The 26,924-nt window shown below is 44.4% G+C and overlaps 1 protein-coding gene across 5 annotated transcripts in view; it reads right to left on the reverse strand.

Annotated features, from left to right (window-relative positions):
- The window catches only part of UNC80 (unc-80 homolog, NALCN channel complex subunit), a 133,601-nt gene that overhangs the window by 10,748 nt on the left and 95,929 nt on the right, over positions 1-26,924 (reverse strand). For 4 of the 5 annotated variants that reach the window (XM_074872615.1, XM_074872614.1, XM_074872616.1 and 1 more), the window contains 15 exons: positions 25,877-25,973; positions 25,040-25,210; positions 24,734-24,826; positions 22,163-22,198; positions 21,610-21,828; positions 17,417-17,617; positions 14,939-15,062; positions 12,530-12,655; positions 10,573-10,696; positions 9,624-9,830; positions 7,921-8,105; positions 6,869-7,034; positions 5,806-5,985; positions 3,675-3,813; positions 1,590-1,646 (listed from right to left, as the gene is read on the reverse strand). In XM_074872615.1, the coding sequence (XP_074728716.1) occupies positions 1,590-1,646; positions 3,675-3,813; positions 5,806-5,985; positions 6,869-7,034; positions 7,921-8,105; positions 9,624-9,830; positions 10,573-10,696; positions 12,530-12,655; positions 14,939-15,062; positions 17,417-17,617; positions 21,610-21,828; positions 22,163-22,198; positions 24,734-24,826; positions 25,040-25,210; positions 25,877-25,973 (2,125 nt within the window). The remainder of the gene's footprint in view (positions 1-1,589; positions 1,647-3,674; positions 3,814-5,805; positions 5,986-6,868; positions 7,035-7,920; positions 8,106-9,623; positions 9,831-10,572; positions 10,697-12,529; positions 12,656-14,938; positions 15,063-17,416; positions 17,618-21,609; positions 21,829-22,162; positions 22,199-24,733; positions 24,827-25,039; positions 25,211-25,876; positions 25,974-26,924) is intronic. The other variant, XM_074872617.1, reaches the window with a different exon arrangement.

Consider the following 26,924-nt stretch of genomic DNA (forward strand, 5'->3'; position numbering starts at 1 on the left):
GGAACCCACTGCACAGCTCATTACGATTCAGGGTTCAAAATAAATTACTGCATTTGAACTCATCTGTTAACTTAGCTGACTCAAATTCCTCAGCCTCACCACCGTTATTAGGAGTGACTCCCCCCCATTTTGCACGATCAAAACATTTCAAATTCAACACTGATGTAACCTGGTATCAGGTCATTATGGCTTTGACTCAGATATGGACCTTCTCCTTCGCCATCCTCCTCAACTGTAGTGAGTTTTTAGCTCTGCTTAAGGGACAGCACTTAACTTCTTCCATTGAATGACTTCTGTTCTCTTTAGGCCCCAAAACATGCTCAGATGACCACGCAATCCATTTTGCTGTATCACAACACCAGATAACAATATTCCCGTCTTTGCCAACAAGCCGACGTCTTTTCCTAACACCGCTCCTACAGTAGCACCAATTAGAGACCGATCTGCCAAAGCAGGATTCACGCACACAAAGGACACCATGAATCATGGGATGATCTCAGTGACACCACCAATGATGAACTCTCCATTTGTCAGCCGAGAAGAATGAACAAACAAGCAAAGCAGCCTGTCCCCACCCCAAAAAGCCACTACTTGACATCTAAAACCAAGCTAACAAAATAGAAACCATTCACACAAACGCCTCTCAACATATCCACATCTTCAGCTGGTGTGACAAAGTAATGAAACAGTGTGTTACCCTCTGAGTTGCCAATGTAAGGGGCCATGTTCTTCTGGAAGAAAACAGAGATGCTCTTGGGACTAACGACAGCTCTCCGACCTCACGAGGATGAGTTGAGAGGTGCGAGCACAGCAGCAGAACAGTGAGGATGATTAAGACAACTGAGCTGGCCGTTAAAGGTGCAGCCCTCCCTTCTAAGCTCACTCCTGACCCATTTGACGGGCACGGCCGTAACAGTGTTTGCACATAAACTCCCCTGTCCACGGGTAATGGGGAACAGCTAGACCTGCACTGCAGCACTGACAGGGCAATTTTAAATGCATATTAATGGTGTTCACCTGCAAGCTTTCTAAGGTGTCATTTGAGTATTGGAAACACTTTGTGAAAATAACAAGAATTATTGTAAAGCATCCACAGAGAACTATATTCCACAGGACTTATCATAATTAGTTTTATTAGTGAATGTTAAAGAACACAGCTTGATATTGTTATTTTTTGTGGAGACACCATTGTGAGATGAATGGAAAAACAGATGTCTCTGTTTTATATAAGCCTCCAGACTAATGCTTATAACAGGCTACAGCTAATGCCTCGTGGATAATCTTTCTCATGCCTTTCAAGCAATTGCTAAACAAGGGGAAAACCCCGAGGCTAGCCAGACAGACCCTTATTTCACTTTGCTACAGCTTTTTCTTTCCCCTTCCCCTTAGCCTCCTCAAAGTCATTGGCAATCAAAGCTGAAAACTGAAGGTGGGTTGCTACACCTTTGACTTGCAGGCCTGAATATCAATGAGCCACAAGAGACAGAGATGGAGAGAGCGACAAAAGGTGAGGGGAAGAGACAGAGGAGATTGGAAACAGCTCGTTTCCCAGCACACACACTGACAGACAGGTAGTGTTAACACTGTACCTAGAGAGGCTGCCCTCAGTGGCCGGGCTCGGGGAGTCATCGAGGACATTAGGTTCACTGCAGGAGGGGCAGGGAGATTAAGAATTTAGGGAAAGAAAATGCAAAAAGCATGCGATTGTCTCTGTTTTCAAGGGAAAAAATATCAACGGAATAAAAAAGTAAAAAAAGGACGGTAACATTTATTGGTCTCGCACGCTCAACAGCACATATATGACTCAGAGGAGCTGAAAGAACATCTGATAACAGGAGCAGTCTTTAGAGGGAGTTTACACTGCATGGAGACTTCTACATCTCTGCTGAGAATTGGGGAGCTGAGAAGTTCAGTAGGATGTGTTTCCACAGGAAATAAGGGCAGGGAACTGCTTTCAAAGCCATTTTCCTGCAGCGTTTTCATTTCTTTCAATTCTATTTACTTCCAGCTTCATAGAAAGCTTTTTTCTTCCCCCCTTCCCCATGAGCCACTTCTTCCTGAGGGAGGACTAATCTGTCTTCCATGAACTATAGACCACTCTCCTTCTGGTATGACTCTAAGGACAAACATCTGGAAAACAAGGTCTCATAGTGCAATGAAACTGTAAGTAAACAGCTGGCGTGGGTCCTGGCAAACGAGTACACAATCACATTGCTTTTCTACACTTCAGCCATTCGGGCAGGAGCAGCCTTCTCAGCCCATAGGAAAAACAGGAAAGAAAGCAAGCAGTCTGCTGGGCTACCAGCGGGAAAGCAATAATAATATTACTTAACATTAATTAGTTTACATTTGTGAGGCAGTCTGAAAGCCCAGAGACCATCCATAACTAAAAAGGGCACGACGTTGTGGACTATGATTATGCTTGCTGAGCTTCCCTACACAGATGAAAAGCGATTCTCCTGGCATACCATGTACTTAAAAAGTAGAGAGTAAAGCTCTGTTGTAATTAAAGTCTTTTTTTCTCAGCATCATCATGACTTGGGATTGCACAAAGCAAACATTGCTATCAGTCAACTGTGACTCTTATGAAGTTTATGCATTGAAGATGGTAGTGAAAGATTGAGGGAAATGCAGTCTTGCATATTAATTTTTCAAGAGAGAAAGGGACTGAATCAATTGAGTTCAAAAGTCAAATGAGTTCCTGTAAGCCCTTTTTGAAAACTCCCAGATAAAATCTGTGTAACTTCTCTCTTGTAAATCACTTCTCCTATCTCTGCTGGTATGTCCCACAGCTGTTACTTTTCCTCCATGTATCAAGGTTATTTCTTTAATTCCAAGCAAGACTGGGGAGGGAACAATGTTGTTTGATTTTCCAAGGCTGGTCAAGAGATAATGTAGAATTTATTTTTTAAAGGTTCAAAGGAAATAACATAAATTAATCTGTCCGTTGTCAGATATCCTTGGATAACTGTCACAGACAGACAAATAAAATAATAAACATTGCTTATTTAGAAAAAAAAAAACCACATTTAAGTGCAAGACTTCTCTCTACATCTTCTAAAGACGTTCATTTCCCAAATTCCAATCTCTTTTTTAGCACTCCATGTTAACCAGGAATAAGGCGTTCAAAGTTATTTCTATTAACAAGTATATTTCTGTTTTTAAACAGTATTAAATCCCATCTTTGAACTTGACATTCAGTTTCTGTGATGACTTAGTTACTGTTCTAGGAAGGACAAAGACTACATCGAAGAAAACAAAGTAAATCAAACAGGATGCCTCTGCCCACCTTCCCAGCTTCTCAGGATTCCTCCTACACAGATTGCATACGGTCCCCTGGTTCAGTGCATAACCCCAAAATCATGCGTTTTCTTTTTGCTAACCATGGTAGTAGCAGAGGAAAATAATAGTGCTGAGGGTTTCTGAAACAGTTTAAGAGGAAGGTTTTTATGGATGACAGCTTGTTCCTATGGACCTTACACAACACAGATCATCCTGGAAAATCATTATTTCCAACCCTGCACCCTTAGTCCAACACTATTTCATGAATGAATTTAGCATCACTATGCTGGCACTGATTCTACTATCCCACATCTCTGATGTACACATAAGGTACCTGCGCCATTTCTGCTCTCGTGAATATAATGGGAAAGGTGAAAAGCCCATGCTGTTACCTTTGGCTGGGTAACATGCCCACCTCAGCCTGAGGTGCAGACATGCTGGAGAGATGGCTGGAGAACCGCCTCCTCCCAATGGCACCCATAAGGTATGCTTCTTGTTCACTTACCACACTGGGCATGCTCAAGGAATCATCTAGAAAGAAAGAAAAAACAGGAAAGGAGAGGAAACAACCACCCCAAACCCTGCCTGTGTATTTACAGTTGTCAAGCCATAACAGGATGCCAAAGGTGTACCCACCATTTACTTACCAAGACCCCATGCCTTCAAATTTGAATACTGCCATAAGATTTTACAGTCACAGTTCAGAAAGATATATTGCATAAAACCCTGCAGGATGAGGAACCCAGCACACACGGGGCATTGATTTATGTATCCTTTCATCTTATATGGCTCTCAGGAAAACACGTTTGGGGAATTCAGCTTTCACTAGGGCTTAATTCCTGCGATTAATAAATTGTTTATTAATATACAAACGATTTGTGGCATAAAAGTTGTAACTGGATGTTTTGCTGGTGTGAAATAAACTGCTGCTATGATATAGCAAAGCACTGTTACAAAAGAGAAAATACATAACAGCAAAATACAGAACTGACACCCTTTAACACCCTTTGAGAAATGCATTTTAAAATGTCACCAAAAAAATTGGATAAATTGACTCAAATACGTCATACTGCAACTGAATTATGCAGACAGTTGGATCGTGATCAGGACTGCTTGAGATTTTCAGTGCTGTTTCAAATTATATAAAGTACCTGGAAAGAAATGACTCTGTTGTGGTTTTTACCTCAACAGTGTCTCATTACAAATAAACAAATAAAACAAAGGGGAAGTTTTGCGTAATTTTCTCTTTTCTTCTTGACCTCTTCCAAATTTGATATACTGTATGTATTTCATGGCAGCATTAAGCCAGAGCAGGGCTGAGGTAATACAGCCGCAAGCAAATAGGAAGATAGCACTCGTCGTTCCACACAGTGGCTCATAATTAATCTGAGGCTGAAACCAGAGTTTGCCGCAGTGAGTATCAGAGCAATATATCAGCAGGGCAGGACTGGGTAGATTGTATGATGTTTAGTGATGAAGCCAGCTAAAATAAAGTTGGGCTGAGCCTAGAAAGTTTCAGGCTAACTGTTCTTTCCCAAAAGGCAATTCTGCTGTAACTGCACAGGCCTTTCTTTTGAGCCACCCATTTTCACTCCTTTTGTTTAATGTCTTTGGGGAATAGTCAGCAGTCCTCAAAAACAGAGGTGGAACGCCTGAGTTTCAGGCACTGAGGCAACCAACCGTTGCAGCACCAGAAGACAGTATTCCTGCTAAAGTAGGGGGAAGCCCAAGCCTGATGACATATGAGCAGAGTTTTCTACCCTGGCTTTCAGTGATGGACAACCCAGAAGCAGATGAACAGATCAGAAGCAGAGAGAAGGCAAAATTCCAAGAACAACATGAAACTCAGCTGAAATGACAAAGCAACATTCAGGTCATTACAAACTAGTCCCCAAAAGATTCACCATCCCATTCCTTCTAAACTGGCACCAGAAAGCCTGGCAGCCCCAAAACCTGCCAGCTGCCCAAAAGGGAGATCAAGCTTTTGTTGTCAGTAGGTTTAAGGCTTAATTTCCTCTTTGTTAATCGAGTGACACAAGCACACAGACATTCCACCCTGCAGAGAGCCACAGCTGGATCCCATGCAGCACAAGGACAACATATTCCACGTCGGAGCATCTGGACAGAAGTGATGAGCAGGAAGTACTAAGACCCTGCAGGAACAGGATCCTAACTACAGAGCCAGCCACAGCCATGAGGAAGGTCAAAGAGAGGACTCATTGCCAAATGCCTTGTCAGCAGCATGGGGTTTGCATGTCATCCCAGGACTCATACACTAAAAATATGCCTGTGCCTTTCCCTTTTCCCCACCCAGAGCTCGGGAGGGAGTGAGGAGGTATGTAACGGCCCAAGCTTTAACACCATGAACTGTGTGGCAACCACACCAGTTTCTTAGTCATGCCCCTACGGGCCTTTTGTTCACACTGGGACAGGGACAACTGTCTTCCCCTCCCAGCTGCCCTCTGGGGTATCAAGAACACATCTCCAGTGTTGGGGGCTTAGCTCGAATCAGTAGCCACGTACTTTCTTCATCCTCCTCATCTGTGCGGCTCAGCGTGTCCTGCGAGGCCTGCTGGGAAGGCTCGCTGTCCTGCTCCCAGACCGTGCCGGTGCCCGTGTTGGAGCGGGACATGGTGGCCAGGCTCAGGCGGTAAGCGGAGGTGGAGGTGCCCACGGTGCTGACAGATGTCTTCCCTTGGTAAGCTGCACAAGAGTGGGAAAAACAAACCCAGGTCAGTGATGGCACTGGAAATCAACAACCAGCCAAGCATTCCTGTCACATCAGGCACCCGACTGCCCCACGGTGGGGCAGGGGTTGGCAGCGGTGGAAAACCAGACAGCTGCCCTGGCTCAACTCATCTCTCCAAAACCTCTGTCTGTTTTTCTTACGCAGTCTGGTTTTCTCCCTTAACTTTAGCACCATATTTTCCAGATTAGCTTCAACATTTAGGAACAAGAGAAATTATTACCAAGGCAGAAAGGCTGAGGCATTTTCTTTTGAATTTAAGAACAAAGCACGTAAAATCTCTTGCCGTGTGTAAGCAGTGGCTGCCACCTCGTGGCAACAAGGGTGACTGTTACAGGAGAAAAGTGTCCCCTCATGCAAGAGAGAATTCAGCGCACCGTCTGCTAGGGGACCCTGATCTGGACCTCACGATGGAGAAGAATCAAAAAGAGACCAAGAGGAGAACTTAGGAGACAGATCAGCTGCAGACAAACAGACGTTTCTGCACGAGCAGCTTCGGATTTACAGAGACGGAGGTAGCGGCTTTGCTGTGTTGCGGGTTGGGGCCGCATGAGCCAGCTGTGACAGCGAGAGGCTGCTGCTGGGAAACAGGACTCAGACTTAGTGGAAAAAATGGGCACGACAAGGTGCATTTCACCACTAACCCTGATGTCTGTTGGCTGTCCAGCGGCAAGGCTGGGCTGGGCATAGGGCCTGCTCCAGGGGCAGGCTCTCGGGGTGTGGGTGGATTACCCCGTCCCCGTGCTAGGCAGCGGGCAGCTCTGCCTCACAGGTTAATTTACGGGCAAGCCAGCTGGCCAGATTGGGCTGATGGTCCCCAGCTCTCCCCTCTCCTCTTACCAGACCCGCTGTGCACTGCCTCCTTCAGGATCTTCAGCTCGTTATTGAATTCAGCAATGAGGGAGCTCTTGCAGAGCGGGCGCGGTATGAACCGTCTCTCCAGCTGGTCGGCAATGTGCTGTCGGGCAGTCAGCTCCTCGTGGTTCTCGGCTGGCTGGGCCAGCAGCTGCAAAATTGGGACACGTTAGCATCACAGGGAAATGATGCCCAAGGAACTGGAACTAGTCTCCAGACCAGCATGAGCCTGCAGCCAGCAGACTGTCCTCTTTGCAGTCAGGAGGTTTTGACTCCAGCTATGAGGTTTCCACCTGTCTTGCAGGGACCATGTTATATTTGACTGAACAGATATCAAAACCTCACTGATATTGGTACATGGGGCGAGGGCTTCCTTATGCTAAACCCTGCCCTCAGACATGAGACAGCTCCTTCCTCCAAGATGGTTTAGTCTGTCCAAGTGGTGAGACATGGTAGGCTAAATAAGGTGAAGGACCATGTGCTAGTCTACCTGGTAAACAGGGAAGAGCCGTGATTAACTTAAGCCCTGGCCACCTCAGCCTAGCAGCTGTCTGTCCATCCACAAAAGTCCTGTCAGAACCCTCACCCAAGAGATGGAAAGTGGCGTGGTCTTTCCTGGCTGTTAGCTCTATTGCCCAACTCTGTGCAAAGAGATTTCTGCCAACCATGCCAACCCCCTCCTAGGTTCAGAGCAACCACACTACTTCCAAGTGCTTTGAGTATCTTTGTTGCAAAATTAAGTTCACATGCAAACCCTCTTGGCCGAGCCTGATAGTACTTTCCCATCCAGGGGAATTCAGACTAGCTGTACTCCGTGGATCAGAGCTCTTGTATGACTGGCATACTCTTTAGTGTTGTCTAGGAAAAAGCCCTGTGATATAGTTTCAAAGGGTTGTCAGGCCTACTAACTTCTGAAAAGTCACTCCCTACATAAACACACAGTTCTTCCAGGAGTGCTGTTCCTCTGTTCTCAGCAGGGGAATAAAGGATATCTTGCCTTCAGGGAGTGATCTATCAGGAGCCAAAGCAACTGTTACCTTGCACTGGATGAAGGGCCGAAGGAGCACAAAGATAGGGATCCGTGTTCGTACGATAAAGTCGAGGAAATCCCACAGGGCCAGCCCTCCCACCTTCCGCAGTGCCATCTCTTTGACTTGCAGGCTCAGCCAGTACCACTGGCTGTCCAGTTGCCGTTCAAAGCAAACAAGGATCACCTTCAGGGCTACAGGGGAACACACACCAGCAAATGGCAGTCAGAGATGTTAGCAGTGTCCCTTACAAGCATTGAGGGAGAAAGAGGGGGGCCACAGTGGGCACAAACCTACACAGGCATGCATGCATGCACGTGCACATGCACACCCACACACCTCAGAGTCACAACTGTCCTTTCTATCAGTCTTCAAACACGGCAGGGAAGGAGGGCAAGCTTCTTATAATAAAGGCCTCGGGATCAGGATTGAGAGTCCCATTTCCAGAGAAATTTTCCTACTTCACACCTAAGTTCCTCTGTATTTTCTTGCTCTAGCTTCTCCTCTCCCTCCCTGAAGAGTTCTTTTGTCTTCCTGGAATTCAGATATTTTGAAAGCAGCTGGGGGGGAATACAGCCCTGTCTGATCAGACAACCTCAAAAATCTTGATCAAGCTCATCCACACAAAGAGTCACCCTGTGAGCACAATAACCTTCAGGTTATTTACGGGGTAATGAAAAGAACCTTTCTAGCAGTGCAGCTGCATGAGTCATGGCCAAACTGTAATCTAAACAAAAACACGGTCCAGTAAGCCAGGGGCCGTAATTCACTAGAGCACTGCATTACAAATGGGATGAACAGCGATGAGGTTGAAAACAAAGCTCTATATTAAAGTGGGCAGCGACCAACAGTTAGCTCACAGGAGAGACAAGCGATCTCCCCCTTTCCATGCTCCCCTGGTCGGAACAGGGGGACCTGGGAATTGTTGGGGGAAGGTTGACTACTCCATCTTTCTTGATGGGATGGTCAAGACATCTCAGCCATCACACATCTGTATTCAGGTTTGTTGGGGTAGGGGGCTAAATCAGTGGTGAACTGCCATTTTTTCATTAGTGTTACCCCATGCCTCAGATATGGGTTAACAAAGACCTGAATATAAGTCTTCAGATAAATGCCCTCACAAAATCAAAAACAGGAAAGCTGTTTGAAGGAGTGAGAGCTTGGAGACAAAACTCTCCCCATATAGCCCCGATAACCTGCAGTGCTGCTGCCACCTCCAATTTGGTTATTTTTTCTTTCCTTTCACCTGTGGGTCATACGTGAGAAAATATAGTATTACATTGCAGCAGCATACAGTGAGCAGAGGGAATACCAGTCAGTAAGGACTGTGTGTGCGCAGGGCCAGCAGGCAGGCAGACTGCATCACGCTGCACCCTAACTAGCCAAGGGCCAGTGAAGCTGTGATATTAGGGGCTGATAGACAGTCTGACTTGCCTTTTGTGGCTTCGCTGCTATATTCTGGCAGTGTGAAAACTGAGCAACTTCTACCTGTGCTGCAATCTCCTCCAGCTGCAGTGCAGACACTGCTCATGTTGCAATACTTTCCAGAGGTACACTCTGGCCTGGCCCCTTGTTCAGGGCAAGACCTAAAGCAGCTCTGAAGAGCTCAATTAGCTCCTGCCTGAGACGGTTTTCTTTGGTGCTGTCTACAGTCTTGAACGCTCCATTTTATCTCTGTCTCTTCTCAGTGGTCAGCAGAAGCCATCACTCACCCAGGTAGGCAGCCTGGCTGGTGGACTCTGCGAGCCCTTCCCGCCGCAGATCCTTCCCCGCATCCCCTGGGGTGGAGCAATGGGCAGGGGAGCTCTCCAGCATAAAATTCTTGCTGCGGGAAGTGCTGATGATGCGAGGTGGCAGGAGGATATTGATAACAGTCTGGAGCAGCAGCAGGACCTCAGGCTGCTCCAGCCAGGGGCTGTCTGAGATGCATTAGGAGGGGAGAGAGAGAAAAAGATCAGGCTACATCCCATCAAAGACACCCAAAAGATCCAGACCCTGCTCAGTTCCAAAATGGGGTGCAATCTCAAATGTCCCCTAAGCCAAAACTCCGTCCCCCACACCTTGTTATGCTGCTTCTCCTCCTGCAAGCAAAGGCAAAGTTTATTTTAGCACCAACACAAACACACACAAACACAGAGCTACACAGCACAAAGAAATGTCCTGCTCAGTGGTCTCGTGGTCTCATTTCCTTTTGACATTCCCCTCTCCCTGTACTCTTTGCTTTCATTTAGGGATTTACCAGCGATCACCCTCTATAGAAGAAAGCAAGGAGCAGGACTTCTGCCAGACAAGTGGCATGGATTGGGCAGACTGTGATCCACAGGGGCACCCAATTTCTGTGACCTCTGCTCCCCTCTGTAGCTCCTGCTACAACAGATTTGTCTTGCCCTGCACCCCAGTTTCAAAAGAAGGAGCACATCTGTGTAAGACCTGACTCAACCATGGCACAGCTGAAAGAAAGAGAAGAAACAACAACAACAACTTCTCCCAGTGGGGCTCTTTTCAGTCTTGGACCCAAAGGGCACTTAGCTGACACACTGCCAGTGACAGAAAAACAAATTAAAAAAATAAAAATAAAAAAATCAACAGAGAGCAAGGAAAGTGCAAACATCAGTTGTCAGAAAAGGGGGAGAAAAATTCTTTTTGTTAAATTAGTCAGACCTTTGCTTCCAGATCCTACTGTGAGCACAAATGGAATCAGTAGGTTTAAAAGCATTCCTTCCCTTCTTTCCTGATTGGTGAATGGGGAGACGACATGGCTTAGGGGGAAATCTTCTTTCAAAGCCTGTGCAGTAATAATAAGAAAGGATTAAACGATTTCATCAGCAGATCACGCACACAAGTTACTGCAGGGAATGACGATCCCCTGGGCACCCTGTTTACACAGTACAACACCAGCATTGATGACCTGATTGAATTAGAAGCCCTGAGACCACTTAAGTCAGGAGTGAAAGGAATTCACAGAGTAACACAGGTATCACCTGCTCTTGTCATAGCCAAGATGTAAGAAGCCCAGATTCCTAACTTATAGATACCATTAACAAAATCAGATGTATCCCACAGGAGTCAGCTGAGTGTTAGTCTTAAACTTTGCACTGCTGTGAATGGTATTAGGAACTGACCCAGAATATGAGGAATAAAAAAAGAAACAGAGGAAATTGCACAAATGACATGATCTAAATATTCTGCTGTCTGAACATGGAGGTTATTCCTGAACACATTTTTTGTTGTGCCTCACTTTGTGCTGCCCAATCATCCTCCCTAATGCAAAGAATGAACTCCTGAAAATAAACAAAATGCATGTTTACTTCTTGACACATAGTCAAGCCTAAACTGAAAGGTCTTTCATCGTCTTTAGAGGAGGTAACACAAACGACTGTCACTACAACCTCTGCTCATTTACAACCTCCCAGTTGCTACAGACTTAGCTGTGAAATGCAACTGAACCTCGCAACCCCTCAAGCTTGCAGACCTGGGCTGAGAAATTCCAGGAGAAGATGCTTTCTGATGGGGTGTGAAGTACTTCTGTTTCATATCCTGCTGGAAATATTTTTCTGACATGTTTGGTTTTCATTACATTTAAAGTCCATGAATGAGTGAACAGGGAGAAGAGGATAACAAAAGTAAAAACTCCCAATACTTTTAAAAAATTATTAATTTGGTATCTGGTTTTAAAAAAGACAAAAGATTTCAGAGAAGGTGAAGGTGGCCCTTTTTTTGCTTTCGATTAAAGAACCATTACCTCAGAGCTGGAAGAAATCTGTCCTCATTCTGTGTCAGTTGGTACCAAAACGTCCTTTTGTGCTCTGAGGAACAGCACTGTGTTTTGGTTCCTACAAGCCTTCCTTCCCAAGCTGCCCTGCTGCTCAGAAATACCTGCTGAAGTATTAAACTGGATGTGCCAATGCATATTTAAAAATGCAAGTTGGAGCTAGATTAGGAAATTTGTCCCTTCTTTGGTCACCATTCTGTCTGATTTCATGCCAATGGGGAGGGAAAGGGATACAGAGGCAGAAAGACTCTGTAATAATTACGGCACTGCTATGAGAAAGGAATAGTGATGAAATTCTCCAAAAAGTCCAGGATGGGTTTTTTTATTCTGGACAACAAGGATGCTATTGAGTCAGCAGCTGAAAAGCCAAGTTGCCCTGTTTTTTTGAGCCGGCGCACTGTGTGACCAGCTCGGGTAAGAGCAGAAGAGCACAAACTCCACTCTCAGTTGCACACGTGGTCCCACAGGAAAAAAGGTAGGGTTGCATGGATGTGACCCAAGGCAGGGCCCATCTGCCTGTGGCAGGAGGCTTATGCTAACTCCTTAGATCCTGCAGAGAATCCTAACATGCTTGTCAGAGCCTTATACAGCATCAATCAGCCAAACTCCCTGGACCAACAGCAGTGTTAAGCTGATGGATGCTTGCTGTGGACTTGGCCCCATCAGGTGAGTTCTGAGCTTGAGTTCAAGGCTTCAAAAAGAAGGGAGAATGTTGTTTCTCTTTCATTTTTGGTGTATGTTCCACAGTTTTTGCCCAGCTTTTGCAGAAAGAAAACAGAGCACCGATGAGTTGGTGTCTCAACCAGAAGCTATAACAGGCCTGGCCACAGGCCAGGGCAGACACACCTGTATCTGCAATGCTACAAGCCGGACAACAGCTGTGCTGAAGGGCAGAGGTGGCGAGAGATAAGGGCTGAGATGAAGAAGGGGTAATCCGTCAGCCACACTGGAGGGTCCTACCACTCCCATCACCTGCAATACAAACAGAGCACATCACCACAACTGACTACTTACAGTTTCATCCATGCCATATCCTCCAACATCAGTGAAATGGAGGCGCCTTTCATCGAGCACTGAGTTAGGGTGGATCTAGGAGAACCAGCTCCCCCAGTGGTCCTTGAGGGAGCTGGGGCCAGTGGGGAGAAGGAGCTCTAGCAGGGAAAGGGAGGGGAGAAGGGGGAACCAGCAGGGATGGGAGGAGTGCACGGGTAACCTGGTACATTTATAAATGTACCCAGTACCAGCCCCGAATGACCAGCACTGGACTGGTGGAACAGTTAGAGTTGGAGGATATGTCATGTAATGACTGTAACAAATAAAAATATGTCATCAAAGCAAAAAGTCTGCATTGAAACTGGACATCTTGTCCCTTCTCTTGCTGATCTACTTAAAAATAATGTCCTAAGTCTGACCCAAGCCGGGTTTTGTACAATGTTCAGATTCCTCTCAAACACAGTCTGTGCTTAGGAGCTATTAAGTATGACTCTTCTCACCTGACCTGAAGCAGAGTCACCTGAATGTGACTCCTTGAAATATCAGCACAAGAAAATAGCACTTCTAGGGGGAGTTATTTGAACTGTTTAGGATGTGTCCCTCAGGAGGAATTAAATGACAGGCCTGCATACGTCTGTTTCTCTTCATGACTAGGCACGATGACAGGAACGGGTAGACCTGGCAGACATGGAAGCTTAGGGGAGATGAATGCACTCTTTCTTTTCCAAATTCAGCCTGGGGAAAAAGGCAATAACCAATTTTCTGCCAGAAAACCAAAGGACAATTTAGAAAGAGAAGAGGCTGAGCCCTTTCTTTGTATCACTATGGATTATCATTTAGACATTTCCCCGCTTTCCTGTCTGATCTGTTTTTGGGCTTCGTGGTTCAACTGGTCTACACGTGATACAGCATGCAGTCAGGGGTGCTCCCACAGCTCACAGTGGCTATAGTTCTGACAGCTAAAAGTAAAATACTCTTGACAGTAAGAGTACATCTTTTCCTGGTAGCTCTCCCTGGTGTTCCCAGCCACCTGAACGTAAGCATGATGATTGCACTTCAGCACTGCAGAGCTTTCTGCTATTTTTAGAGCACTGGCTAATTCTTAATGCAGGCCCTTTGGAGAGCTTGCTGGCGTGAATCACTCTGCCATGCCTGCTTGCCAAACTGCAAGTCCATTCTAAACTTGTAGTTGAGCTAACTCTGTAGCAGCCTCCCTTTGTAGCAACCCTAAGGAGTCTGAGGGCCCAGATTTGCAGTACCTCCTGTAGCTACCTCTGCTTGAACAAGGAAGAAGTCTTACGGACCCTGACAGGTTGGAGCTTCCCTGCCCTTGCAGCAATGAGTGCTGAATGAACTTGAAGGACAGGAACCTGGCAAAAACTGATACTGCATTTTAGTGATGATCATTGTTTTTAAAGCCTCTCAGAGCATTGGTGAACCCTGAGAGGTTTTTGTAACTGCTAAGAAAAAGTGACAATATTTACGTTCTAAGGAGAAAATGTTATAAAATCCAATAACAATAAAAATGCTAGTGGTCTTTTGCCCCTTATTTGTATTTTTTCCACATGGAATGAAAGCATGCATGGTTGTCCAAATGGCTGGAGTTGCAGATACCAAATGGAGGGTTTTCCCTCAGTGTAACACCTGCAGAAACACCACAGTCTATCAGTGAATGACCAGACAGACTCCATCTGTATCATGTCTCTGTTGTAACACACTTAGGAGCATAAATTCTGCCAAGAGTGGGATCTGAACATTGTACAGTGCAAACCTGTACTAGATCAAGCCAGGGACATTGCAAACAGTGAAGTGAATCCACCCATGTAAACCCTTCTAACTAGCCAACACCTGATGGCCTCTGACCGAGCCATCAGGGTCCTTCCCCACTGGAGATGGTAGGTATCCCCAGTGCCACCCTCTCCCCGTCTCTACCAGGTGTGTGCAGTCTCCACCACCCCACTCTCCAACTTGCAGCCCTCAGCTCTCAGCTCAATCTGGCAAAGGTGGATCTTCAAAGTGGTGCGTGGGAAGCAACGGAAATAAATCACTTGACCACCACTACCGGTCACTGTATCTCCCCATGCACCACTTCAAAAATGAACCTTGCTATCTCTAGTGTCACTTGCGAAATCCCCTCGTGGGGGGGAAGGGGGACAGGTAAAAATGACAGGAATGGGAATGAACGGTCATCTTCAGTCCAGAGATGTCAACAGCAGGGGGAGGTTTAGCAAAGGTTCACGGGGTTGCCGTTCGGCTACTCACCAGATTGACACACACATTGATCAGAGACCTAAGGTGAGGCAGGAAGGATATGATTGGCTGCCTCTGAAGTGTCAAACAAACCCCTTCAATCAAATTGCTGGCAGGCTCCCACTCAACCTGGCGCCTGCAATACAACAGTAGGTGCCGTTAGCCGCAGGCCTTCTGCCCCCCACCAGACGCTCTTAAACACGGCGACCAACACACAGTGACGCCCACAGAGGAAACGTGTCAGACAGCAACGACGTCCAAGATGAGCACAAAGTGCGCAACAGAGAAAAGGTTTTACCCGCGCAGCTCAGGAAAGCACAGAGCCACAGAGCACACTGGGCGAGAGACGAGAAACGTAGCAGAGGGGTCTGTGCTAGCAACACGAGCCCCCTCACAACAGCAGTGGTGGATGAGCTGTGTTTCACTCCCTAACGCTTCCCTCGGGCACAGTGAATGAAAGGGAGCCACCAGGCAGCTCTCTCAGGTGTGCCGGTGTGGGACCATGCTCCCAGCTGAGAGCGACTCCTCCGTCTTTAGTGCCTTGTGGGTGTTCTCACTGAGGGGAGCAAACCCCATCAGCTGTGAGTGCCCTCTGGAAGCTACTTTGCAGTCTAGTCTGCTCTGCCAGAGTGACTCCCAGTCACAGTCTGCCCTAAACGGAAACTGGCTCACCAGTACAATCTTCACCTTCCTCCCCCTGTGCAGGAGGGCTGATTCATTCCCTACCAGCACCGAAGTCCTTCATTCCAGGATCCTTTCTTCCCTGACACTTTGCTTTTTTCACCAAAACAGCTTCTAGGGCTTGTGACAGGTACTGAATGGAGTCCTTCCTAATCATAAGCAGATGCAGCATAGGTAACATCAGAAGTGGTTCACACGCTGGGCCTGACTCTTTGCACTATGTATAGTTCTCAAGCCAGCATCTGACTGTGCACTTACTGGGACAGAAGGACGAGGCTTGGATAACTTGTAGCTAGAGACAATATCCTAGTCAAGCTCCTCAGTGGACTTCCTAGAGACACGTGGGGGATCAAGTGTTCACTAGGTAAGTTCTTATGCATCCACTGTTTCTAAATCTCTAGAGTAGTAGTTTGTTCTTGTACTTTCTTACACACATACTGCTCCCATCAGACACTGGTTTCCGAGTGGGGCGCCCACAGGAGGCAGCATGGAAGCTTCTGATGTAAGGACCCCAGTGGATGGCTCCTGGGGTCTGGCGCCCAGCCTCATCTCTAAGAGACTTCTTGGCCCAATGATGTTTAAATGTAGTTGCTGCATTTGGTCCAGTGGCTTTGCTGTCTCTGTTCCTTTGTGTACAGAAGAGCAATTTCAGCCAGGCATAGGTACAGGCAACAGACAGAGAGAATATGAAGTGAATTTTAATTTATGAGCATTCATTCAGCTTACACAAAGAGGAAAGATCTTCAGGAACAGGAAGACCCCTAAGCTGCCTTTGAGGCAGGAGAAAGTATGAGCGAGAAAAGAAAGAATGAGTGAGAAGCAGGCAAGACATGGCAAAGAATCAAACCAACAGGAAGGAGAAGCATCAAAATTTCTGCCTCTAAATTCCCTACAAGGGCAGGAGTTTCTTAAAGTGAATTGTTAGCCAAAGGAAAGTGATAGATAGTGATGTCAGAAAGAAGAGATCACCTCCCTCTTATTTGCTCCATCTTAGTTGGGTACCTATGATTCCCACGGGGACCTAAAGTTTTGTGTTTGAGTCCTACATTCTGATGTTCTCTAACATCATTTGGCTTCTCAGCTGAGACTGACAACAGAGTGACTGATTCAAGCAGTTGAGGACATATGCCCATGAGGGTGGCTGAGACCAATGACTCTTCTTACTCAGATCACTGGAAAGTCTACAGGACTGAGAGATTTTATACTACCCAGACTGGATTTGTATCACTGCCTCTGACGTAGGAGTGCTCCATGTTGAATACTTCTGAAGCTGCCAAAGCCAGTACCATAATGCTGCTATGTGATACACCAGCCACTGACTAGATGCAATCAATGCAGTTCTGTTCCCTTTACTAAGGAGCATTCAGAAGCTACTGCATAGCTCCAGACTATTTTTATCTTTACAGAGAACATAACAGTATTTTCATGAGAAGGCACACTAGAAATACCCTTACTACAGTTTAACTTTCCATTAAAAAATACAATTAATCTCCTCAACTCAGAGCTAAAATTAATAAAGAGGGTGAGACGTTACAAATCTGAAGGCTTATTTTGGAGAAAGAAAAATGAGATTTCTGGAAGTTCCTTCTGTAGTTCTTAATAACCATGCACTTCTTCTCTTGCTACCAGAAGACACAACAAAAATGTCAACATAAATGCACACTTACAGAGAAAAAAACATCTGTTCATTTTCTGATATGTTGTAAAGGTTCATTGCAACATGACAGTTTTAGTTAGATGACATACCCACACTTCAAGGCTTGCAACATCAGAAATGGACCCCAGAGGGTTTCTGTTATACCTGCTCACCTCAAAGTAGGCATCTTGTGAATTTTATTGAACATACGATCCAATCTCTTTAAGATGAGGATAAGGGCAGGTCTCACCGCCTCAGCTGTCCAGTCAGTGATGGGCAGCATCTCCATGATGTAGCGCCGCAGACCACGGCTTTCCATCGTCTGCGTGTCATAAGGTGCCAGTTTCAGCAGGGAATGTGCGATTTCTGCCAATCTAAAACCAGGGTTTGTTAAGAGGAAAATGAAATACAACTTGCACTTCTCCACACATGCCAATGAACTAACAGATAAATCTTCAGCAGCCTAGTAAAAAGAAAAAGATGCAAAAGTCAAACGTGCTGCTATTTAAACTCTTAGACCGGAGACCACAGTTCCTGGTCTGTTAAGATTCTTTTGCAGGAATCGCTGTTTATATTTATGCACATTTGAATGGTCTAAAGAACATTTTTACATTGACATCAAATGCACCAAAGGAACATCAGGAATCACAGATTTGTGTAGCTAAAAACAATGCACCTGAGCTGTTTACAACATTGCAAATGCCTGTGAAACACAGACCTAACATCACTTGTATGTCAATTAATGAGTGATTTGGTTTGGTTTTTTGCTTGTTTTTCAGCATCACCACTTTAACAGGTCTCACTGCGCAGTTTTCAGCTTAAATTTTAAAAATAATGTGCTGTCCCATAGGTTTACACAACATGTACTTTGTATGATTACTCCCTGCAGCTCTGATTTGTTTCTCCTAACACCTCTACAGATTGTGTTGCTGTTGCTTCTTCTAACCTTCCCACATGGCCTTGCCGATGGCATTTTCTGTACTGACTTTGAAATACCACGGCAACATTTAACTTACACTTGTAGTTTGATAAAGACCTACTGAAATACTTGAATATTTGCGGTAGACAAAGATAAGTAATAAAGGTACATCTACTAATAAAAGGGATAGAAACCTGTATACTTCCTGAAACATCAACAGACTTTGTAGTAGATGATTACAGTACAATCCTATTCATATTGTGGGGGCTTCTTCTGAAATGCCTTCAACTAATGGAACTTATTTCTATTCTCTTTAAAATCTGTCTAGCAATATCAAGGGCAATGAGTTCTTCAGATTAACCAAAAGTGCTATATAAAAGTGTTTCTTTATCCAGTATTTCTTTATTATTACTTTTCACAACTACTTTGTCCTACTATGGCGTAGGTCTATTTTCTTAAACATTGTGAAATTTAAGTTATTGTATAATTACACTTCTTTCTGGCAATACAATATCGGTGGCACATAATGGTATATGAAAACTTTCTTATGCAATATAAAGTGCAAAATCCATCTCATCCAACTTGAGACATCAATCTCAATTAATCTTCTAGCTCTGTTCATGCAGAAATAAGCAACCTAGGAAATTCTTACCTTCTGAAATACTGGGATAAACAGCTCATTGGATGTGCATCTCCCTTTTCACTGGGTCCAAAAAGATCTTTATGACTTTTGCAGACTAAACATTTAACTTTTAAATGGCTAAAATTGGGTGAGATTAATCCTGTCTGAAGTGACTAGCATATTATCTTGTTTTCTGAAGTCTCTGAAATGACATTTGTCAGCCTCCCGAGACCATGGCTGTCACATCACATTCTGGTAAATCTACTCTCTACTTAGACATAAGGTTTTTTTCCTACAGCGGTTAAATCCTGTCAGTCCTTTCACTGATACTTATGAAATGAATTTATGTAAGAATCAAGATGATGCTCGCTTTTATTTAGGGCTAACCATGAAAAACCAATTCAGGTTCCAACCCCAATAAAGCAGTTATTTCTAGCACCTCCCAGGAGACAGAAGAGAATCAGAGCACAGCTCATTATCTTCTGCAAATCAACCCCTTAGTTTTACTGCCATAACCTTTGACCATGAAAGACCTTCCCTCTTGAAAGAATGCAGTATTTGCCAGCTACTACTGTGTACTGTGACTGCTTCATGGAAATCTTCTCACAAGAAAGTATCTTTCCAGAAAATATACCAAGAACACCTTCTGTACATATGGATTTAAATTTGTTAAATTCATCTTCTAAGAGAGGGACATAAAATAGTTTAAGAACCATTAAACTTAATTACTCTGGAATAGAAAACCTGTAGAAACGAAGTTCCCCCATTACTGTTAAACTGCAAATACTTCTGGGTAGTACACTAGAGCATTCTTATGTGGCATACAGATGTAAGACTAGGATAGTAAAAAGAAGCAAGCCCCTTTACTGCACTAAATAAAGTTCATTCATCAGACACATGCTCCTCACTCCCATTGAAATCATAAAAAAAAAAACCCCCAACGTGTCTAACCAAGAACATAATCTGTCCTGAGAATCTCGCCTTTGCTTCTAACATAAGATTAAAGTTCTTATCTTGGGCTTCCATTGCTAAAAGTCATGGGGTTTGTAATGCAGCTAAACAGATATATTGATTTCTGAGGCTTGTGTCCCTTGGAAAAAATGTACAGGTGGCACTGCAAAAGCAGCCATGTCCAGCAGGTTTTCAGATTGTTTGCAGCCAAGCACTATATAAGAATGACACAGATCTGTGGAAACAGACTTCTCTTGTTTAAAATTACCCTCTAAATTATTAAACATTTGCCAGAAGGGGGAGAAGAGCAACACTGAATTGATATGCAAACACACAAACCAAACAAAAAGCACCTCCCAACTCCCAGAGGAATTTGGGGTATTTGTTAAACAAGAGCTCAATTAATGTCAAACACAATTTTGTGTTCTACAGAGACAGCCTGAATCCAAAGATCTCTAATCGTGACAGAATCTGCCAGCTAAGGGGCTTTGCCATTTTTTTCAGAGCATGCATGTAAAAGGTAGAAGAGCTTTTAGAGGGTTTTCCTTGGTCCAGGGGCAGAACAGAGCTGGTTCAGTGCATTGCTAGGATTTGTCACCCTTCATCTTCCTTTACAGGCTATTCCTGAGGAAAAATTATAGCACTCAAAGGAATAATTGACAGCCAGAATGGCCTCTCAGGGTTCAGGGAACAACATAGATTACTGTTGGGGTGGTTCTGATTGACTTTTGAGGCGAGTCTGAAACAGCTTAAAGATATCTTTGCTATCTTTCCTATTTACTTTGATACCCTACCGAGCACTGTTTGGCTGAGGCCATACAAAAATGTCTCTTGGTATTTAGATATTCTGTATTCAAAGAATGATCTTGAAGTATTTCTTTGTCTCATAAAAGAATACAGGTCTCCCTGTGACCCCCCTGCCAAGCGATACACTAGGACCGCCTCATACTAATCCCAGTTTTCCTTCTGACAAGTGCCAGTCAGAGCAGTGCTAACTGTGGCTCACTTGGAGAGTATCTGTGCTGTTTTCATTGAGACACATCTTACCATGAAACAACTCTAATGAGTTTATGTTTCCTGAGAGAATACTATGTGAGAAAGGGGTTTGACAACAGAATCAGGTCCATTCCCTCTTCTCCCAGTTTTTGTTGTCTTTTACAGCTGGACAAACTTCTCAGTAGCAACTTACGCTATTTTATGTCTACCCTGAACAGCACAGAGAAGAGAATCAGGTCCGAAGTGCTTAGAAGGCCCTACCCCCAACTTCTTCTAGGAGAGCATCACATGAAACAGTTTGCAGTGAGCATCCAAACAGCAAGCTGGGCTCAGTGCTGCACCTTAAATAAAAGACTTGTGCACCTGCTGTATCACATGCTGAGGTGGTGGTCCTGTAAATGCCTTCTGTCCTATCCTCCCCCATATTTCAGGCATTTATGCAATACAGTGCAGTGGTTGCTCTGCCTTTCTTGCTTTTTAGCAGCTGGTTCTGATGCACTGTGTCACAGGAGAGGATAAAGGTCATTTCAGCCAGCTAGGCAGCTTCCCTACCCCTTGCCCTGCAGAGGCAGCCTTATCTGCTCTGCTCCTCACTGCAACATACTCTGATGTATCAGATGGGCTTGTGTGGAGCTATTTCATCCACTGGAGATGGGGGTCTGAATGATACCAGAGTAGAGCATATGAAACCTTCCTCATACACAAGCAGTGTCAGGTACAATCTGAGGAACATCCAAAACAAGCTCTGCATATTTCAGACAGCAACATGCAACTGCACTACCAAAAAGTGATTCTGTCTGCTATTATGAAAAATTGAGAGCTAAAAGAAAGGAATCCCCCTAAAATGAACAAGTAAAAGCAGAATGCCTGTGGAATACCTCATGTGGGACTTCACATCCAGCAGCTCCAGAGAAGTCACTCGGGGCTCACCAGCCAGATTCTGCAAAATCTTCAGCCTTGGACCACAGTGCTTGTAAAACTCTGTGCAGATATTCAGCAGTGACTCCCGCGGTCTCCTGAACTCCTCTCTGGCAATTCGTTCATCCAGCTCCTCTCGGGGAAGACCCTGCCCCTCCTCCAGTAAGTGAAGGTTCTCCCTGGAGGATATAAAATGAGAAAAAGTAGGAAGTGTTATATGCAGTGGAACAGCAGGCACAGATCATAAACTCTCCAACTTGTTTTTGCAACAGATGCTTTCTGCTGCAACTGGAAAGATAGTTGCATCTGCAATTAAAAAAAAAAAAAAAAAAAAGGAAAATTATAATCTGCAAAGTCTTGTTAAAAATGAAAATAATTTCTCTATGATCTCTCCTTTGCTACCCTCCCTTGAAAAAAGGCTGCCTGTCACAGCAGCAGTGGGTGGGACCCAGAAAACTGCTGGGGAACAGTTCATCACGTGTCAGGGAAGACTGGGCAAAGATTTTACTGTACCTGATAAAGTGTAGTTTGGCTCCCTGTTCTGGGTACCTGGAGAAACAGAAACAGTGCAGTTGTAAACAGCAACTTAGTGGTGCCTAAAACTGTGCCTTTCTGAAAGAAGGCAACACTGCTCTAGTGCAGAAGTATACTTGCCATGGGCAGGATGGTATCTTGGTTACTGGAACAATGGCTACACACAGTTAGTGACCACATTGAATAGCCTTTACCTCCCAACTGGCAGCAAAGAACAGACTCCTATAGTTATTGCCCTTGTTATGAAAGGAAAAATTCAGGTTTAAAAGCCATAGCCCTCTTTAAAGCAATTTCTCTTACTGATTTTCACCACAGTGCTCAGTCTGTTTCATGAAAGCAGAGCTCACCTAGTGGAAAGAATACCTCAGCCTGGTTTTTTTGTGTTATTGTCATTTTCTCTTGCCACTTCTTGTTGAGAAAGCATTAACAAACCCTGCACCACTTGGCTAACGTGTCTAAGGCTGGAACAGTGATCATTCCACCATCATGAGACTCCTGCTGTTGCTAGCAGATGTCTGTTGCAATGATAACACAACAGAAGAAACAAGGGCAGGAAACCTGGAGCAGTGCAAAAATATTTTGGATCAAAGACTGAACATCTGACAATGAGAAAGATCTGGAAATGTAAACCAAGATGCCAAGATGTCCGAGTCACAGAGCACCAGGAGGCTCTACATTGCCTGTCAGCAGATACGTATTAACTGCTCTCCAAAATCAGCAGACAAATCATAAAGCACTACTTTCCATTACACCTTATTTTTCCTTAGACTGGGCAATCTTGCAATAGAAGTAAATGTCATATATCCACTTCAGACTTGAGCATGAAAGGGTTTATCTGCTTCTCAGATCCAGGACTGAAAGTCAAAGCTGTGTTTCATCCATGCCTGAATAAGTCTTAAAGAATAACAGGCTGATTCCAGGAGTTACCAACCAAGATGTGTACACTACACATCTATAAATTGACATGACAGCCCTTTGATGATCCATGCAGAGAGTGATTTCTATCTCCCTTCAATACAAAGAAAGACAGGGAATAACTTGGAAAGCATGTCTTGCCAGAAGGCTGTTCCTGATTTACAGCCCTATACAGCCCATGGTATTGTACTAGACCAGTGGCTCTCAACCTGTGGTACACGGACCCCTGGGTGTCATCACAGGGGGTCCACAAAGGTTTAAAGCAGGGGTGGAAGAGTGTTGATGTATTATTTTAAATTTATATGGAATCATTGCAATAAAGATATAATAGGAGTGCGTGCATTAACAGATTAATTTATTTCCCCTTCTCTCCAAATTTGAAGACCCTTCATGAGAAAATGGAAATAAATATTTGATGCAGTCTAGTGCTTTAAATCTTGAATTAAGTCTTGGTGGTCCGCAGCCACAAAAGGTATTTAAAGGGGGTCTGTGGTGAAGGAAAGGTTGAGAACCCCTGTACTAGACTATTGGCTGTGCACGGACTTACTATCAGCTGTTAGAGACAAAAGAGAAATCCTGAGGAAGTACTCTGCTTTGGAAGAACAGCTATCCCAGATTTTGCTAGGGGAGAATTCCCTTTCCAGGTCAGCACAAACATTCAGATTTTAAGCACAGTAAGGCATAGCCTGGCCAGGAGAAGGCAGGGCTACCCAGAGGGGTAATCAGTACTGCAAAGAAAACCTTCATAATCCCAAATGCTTGTGGGTGGATTTTGTAACAAGATTTCTTAAACCCTTGCTCTGTGACCAAATTGTCCAGTGGCCTTGTCTAATTTGCAGCAGCCTAATTGGAATGGCCAATATGGCCAAGGAGCAGTATTACAGTCTGCTGGCGCTATCTCCTTCCTTGTGTCCTTCTTCTGAGTGAAATTTTTTTTGTGGGAGTTCTGTGGGGTTTTTTTTAAGGACAAAAATATTCCCAGTCATTCTTCCCTTTCTCTCAGATTCTCTGCCACTCACTCCTTTGCTATCTGTTACTGCAAAAAAAACCCAAAACAGACCAATGTGGAGGTAAAGATGATAGAAAGAGAGCATAGGAAAAGTAAAAGTAAATGGGGAAGGGAAGAAAAGAAACCCGGAGGAGGTGCCAGTTTCTGCAAGTCTCAACTGACATGCAGTCTGAGCTCGTACTGCTGTTCAGCCTCTCAGAACAAGGCCAGAAGGATCCGACCCTTCTGCTATACAAGCATGCTCTGCCCAGTGGTCGCTTTAACAGCAGACTCAGAAAGAAGCAAAGCAGAGAACTGAGGCACATAATTGCTTTGTCAGTATACTTCTAGAGTGAGAAAGGGAAACAAAGAAAAAGACATTTAGGATGGGTGTCCTCCATTTTGATATCATGGTCTTCTATTTAGTCACATGGTTTTAAACTAGAAATTCTAGTCTTGGGGATTTTGGTTACTGTCAGAAATGCAGTCCTGGGCTATGTACTCTTTTTATCTGACTGTTTTCTCTCACAGTACGTAGAGCACTTCCTCAGACAGCAATGAGATGTTACGTTATTAAAAAAAAAAAATCTATTCAGAAAAATGAGAAAGAAAGAAAGAAAGAAAGAAAGAAAATCCCACTGACTTACCTGGTGTTCACCCCTGCTGACATGGTGTGGTTTGCTGTTGTGGTCCCTTTATGGCCTTGGTCACATCGACTCATCTGTGGGGCTGTCATAGGCCTGGCAATGGGAAGGTGAATAGCACACTAAAGACTAAATCTAACAGGCGCACTGAAATTCTGCTTGTGATCTGGTAAAATTTGGCACTAACTTTACCACGTCTAAAACTCAACCATTATTCAAGCTAAGCTGCATATCATGACCCCCTGTGCATTCCCTCTCCCCACACCGATAACCGAATGCCGGCTCAGACCTTTGCACCATGTGGGTTACCTGGTGAGCACTTCTACACTGTACAAGAGGGCCTGCAGGGAGGTGGCAAGGGCAGCCATAGCAGCAATCTCCTCACGAGCTGCTGTCACGGTCTCCACTTGAGAGGTTTGTCGCTTCAATTTCTGCAAGTAACAGGGAACGAGTGCTTCCAAGACCATCAGCATCTGGAGACTGGAAAAATAACCAATACTTTGTCTGGTTTATTTTGTCAGGCCTGAAACTCACATCAGGCAGAGGCTTAAGTTTCTATCTGAAGACCCTTGGATCTCTCACTAGCCTTGTGATTTCATTGCTTCTCACTAGATAAGCAGGCCAAAAAAGCTCTTGGATCAGGGACTTCAGGGAAAGCTATCTGATGCATGAAACAATAATAATAAAAACAACCTGAACTTCTGGGTATCTTCTGAATATGTCATCCATTTGCAGGAATTCACTTTCCCTTCCAAAGACTCATTCTTCTCCGGTTTCCTCTTGGAAACTAAACTTTTTGCTTTAGCAGCTTACCTCCCCTCTCTGTGTCTTCCTGGTTTTTTCCAGCTGTCTTTTTCTCCCCCTCCATTGCTTCGCTGACAACAGAAACCTGCAGGACACAGTGTGATCCCCACTTACAGCTTAGGTGTTGCTACTCAGGCTGCCATCTAGCTTAATGCTGCATCTGGCAGGATTTGGTGCCCTAGAAAAGGTATCAACGGGGAGAGGATGGGCCTCACAAGAAGGCCTGTGCTTGGAATGCATTTCTATATCCTCTGCCTCCATTTGTCAGCCTTGCTTTTGCATGCCATGTGCAGCTTTTATGCCTTTTCTGAGTCTGCACAAACCAAGAAAACAGATTAGCACCTTCTGAAGGATTCAGGAGCATAGGCCACCACCGTCACACACAGCTTGATGGCTTCACTGATTGAAAAGGTCAAGTCTTCATTCCCATAGCAGAAGTCTGCAGGAGTAAAGCAATATGAGAAGACTATCACACAAACATACTGAATATGAAAGGAACTAACACACCCCTTCCTTTTTCCCCTCTTCAGTTGGTTGCTTCTCATCTTAATAATCCCCGATAGACTTGTTTTTTGACAAAAATCTGTCTATATAAAGGAAACATGCTGCACGCCCACTTGCACTCTCCTGTCCAAAAACTCAGTAGGTGAGAAACAGTTCTCAGCAGGTCAAATCGTTGCTGAGCATAAGGCCTACAGCTGCTGCTGGAGTCCCGTTTCAAACATCACCCATCACAAACAAAATCTTAAACTCATACATGAAAAGCACACATGTCAACTTAATGACAATTTTTATGCTCGCTCACTTTTTTCCTAGATGTTTCCACTGCACTAAAAATGATGCTGATACACCACTGATGGCAGAAGACAGTTTACTTATAAAAAATCAAGCCCGTTCTATACTGGGATCCACATGGGCGCCAGCACAAAAGTGAGTCTGGTTTGCTAGTGATCTGAGAAAAAATTTTCAAAAGCATTTAAGTCCCATATTACAAATATTACTTTGGATATAATTAGTGCCAGGCATCAAGAAACTGAAGTATCCAAAGAATAATACTTGTAATACAACCACAGACCCGTTTACAGAAGTGACTTTGGTATACAGGAGCCCAAGTAAAAGTTAAGGTCCCAAAGCATGTAAATCACTTCAAACAACAGAAGTCCAAAGATAATTCTGATCTTCATATGGAAAATACCAGGCACAGAACTTGGGAATTTTCAGAGATGTCTTTGAATAACCCTCCACAGAAAACCCAAAGATTTTATATAAATGCTTACTGCAATCTACAAAGAAGAAGAAATATCTTCCGTTTCTGTACCATTTTATACTATAACTTGTGATATAATTGTGCAGAATGGTAAAATCCCAGTATATAACAAAGCTTTACCTC

This window comes from Strix uralensis, chromosome 6, assembly GCF_047716275.1.
Source record: "Strix uralensis isolate ZFMK-TIS-50842 chromosome 6, bStrUra1, whole genome shotgun sequence".
NCBI lineage: Eukaryota > Metazoa > Chordata > Aves > Strigiformes > Strigidae > Strix > Strix uralensis.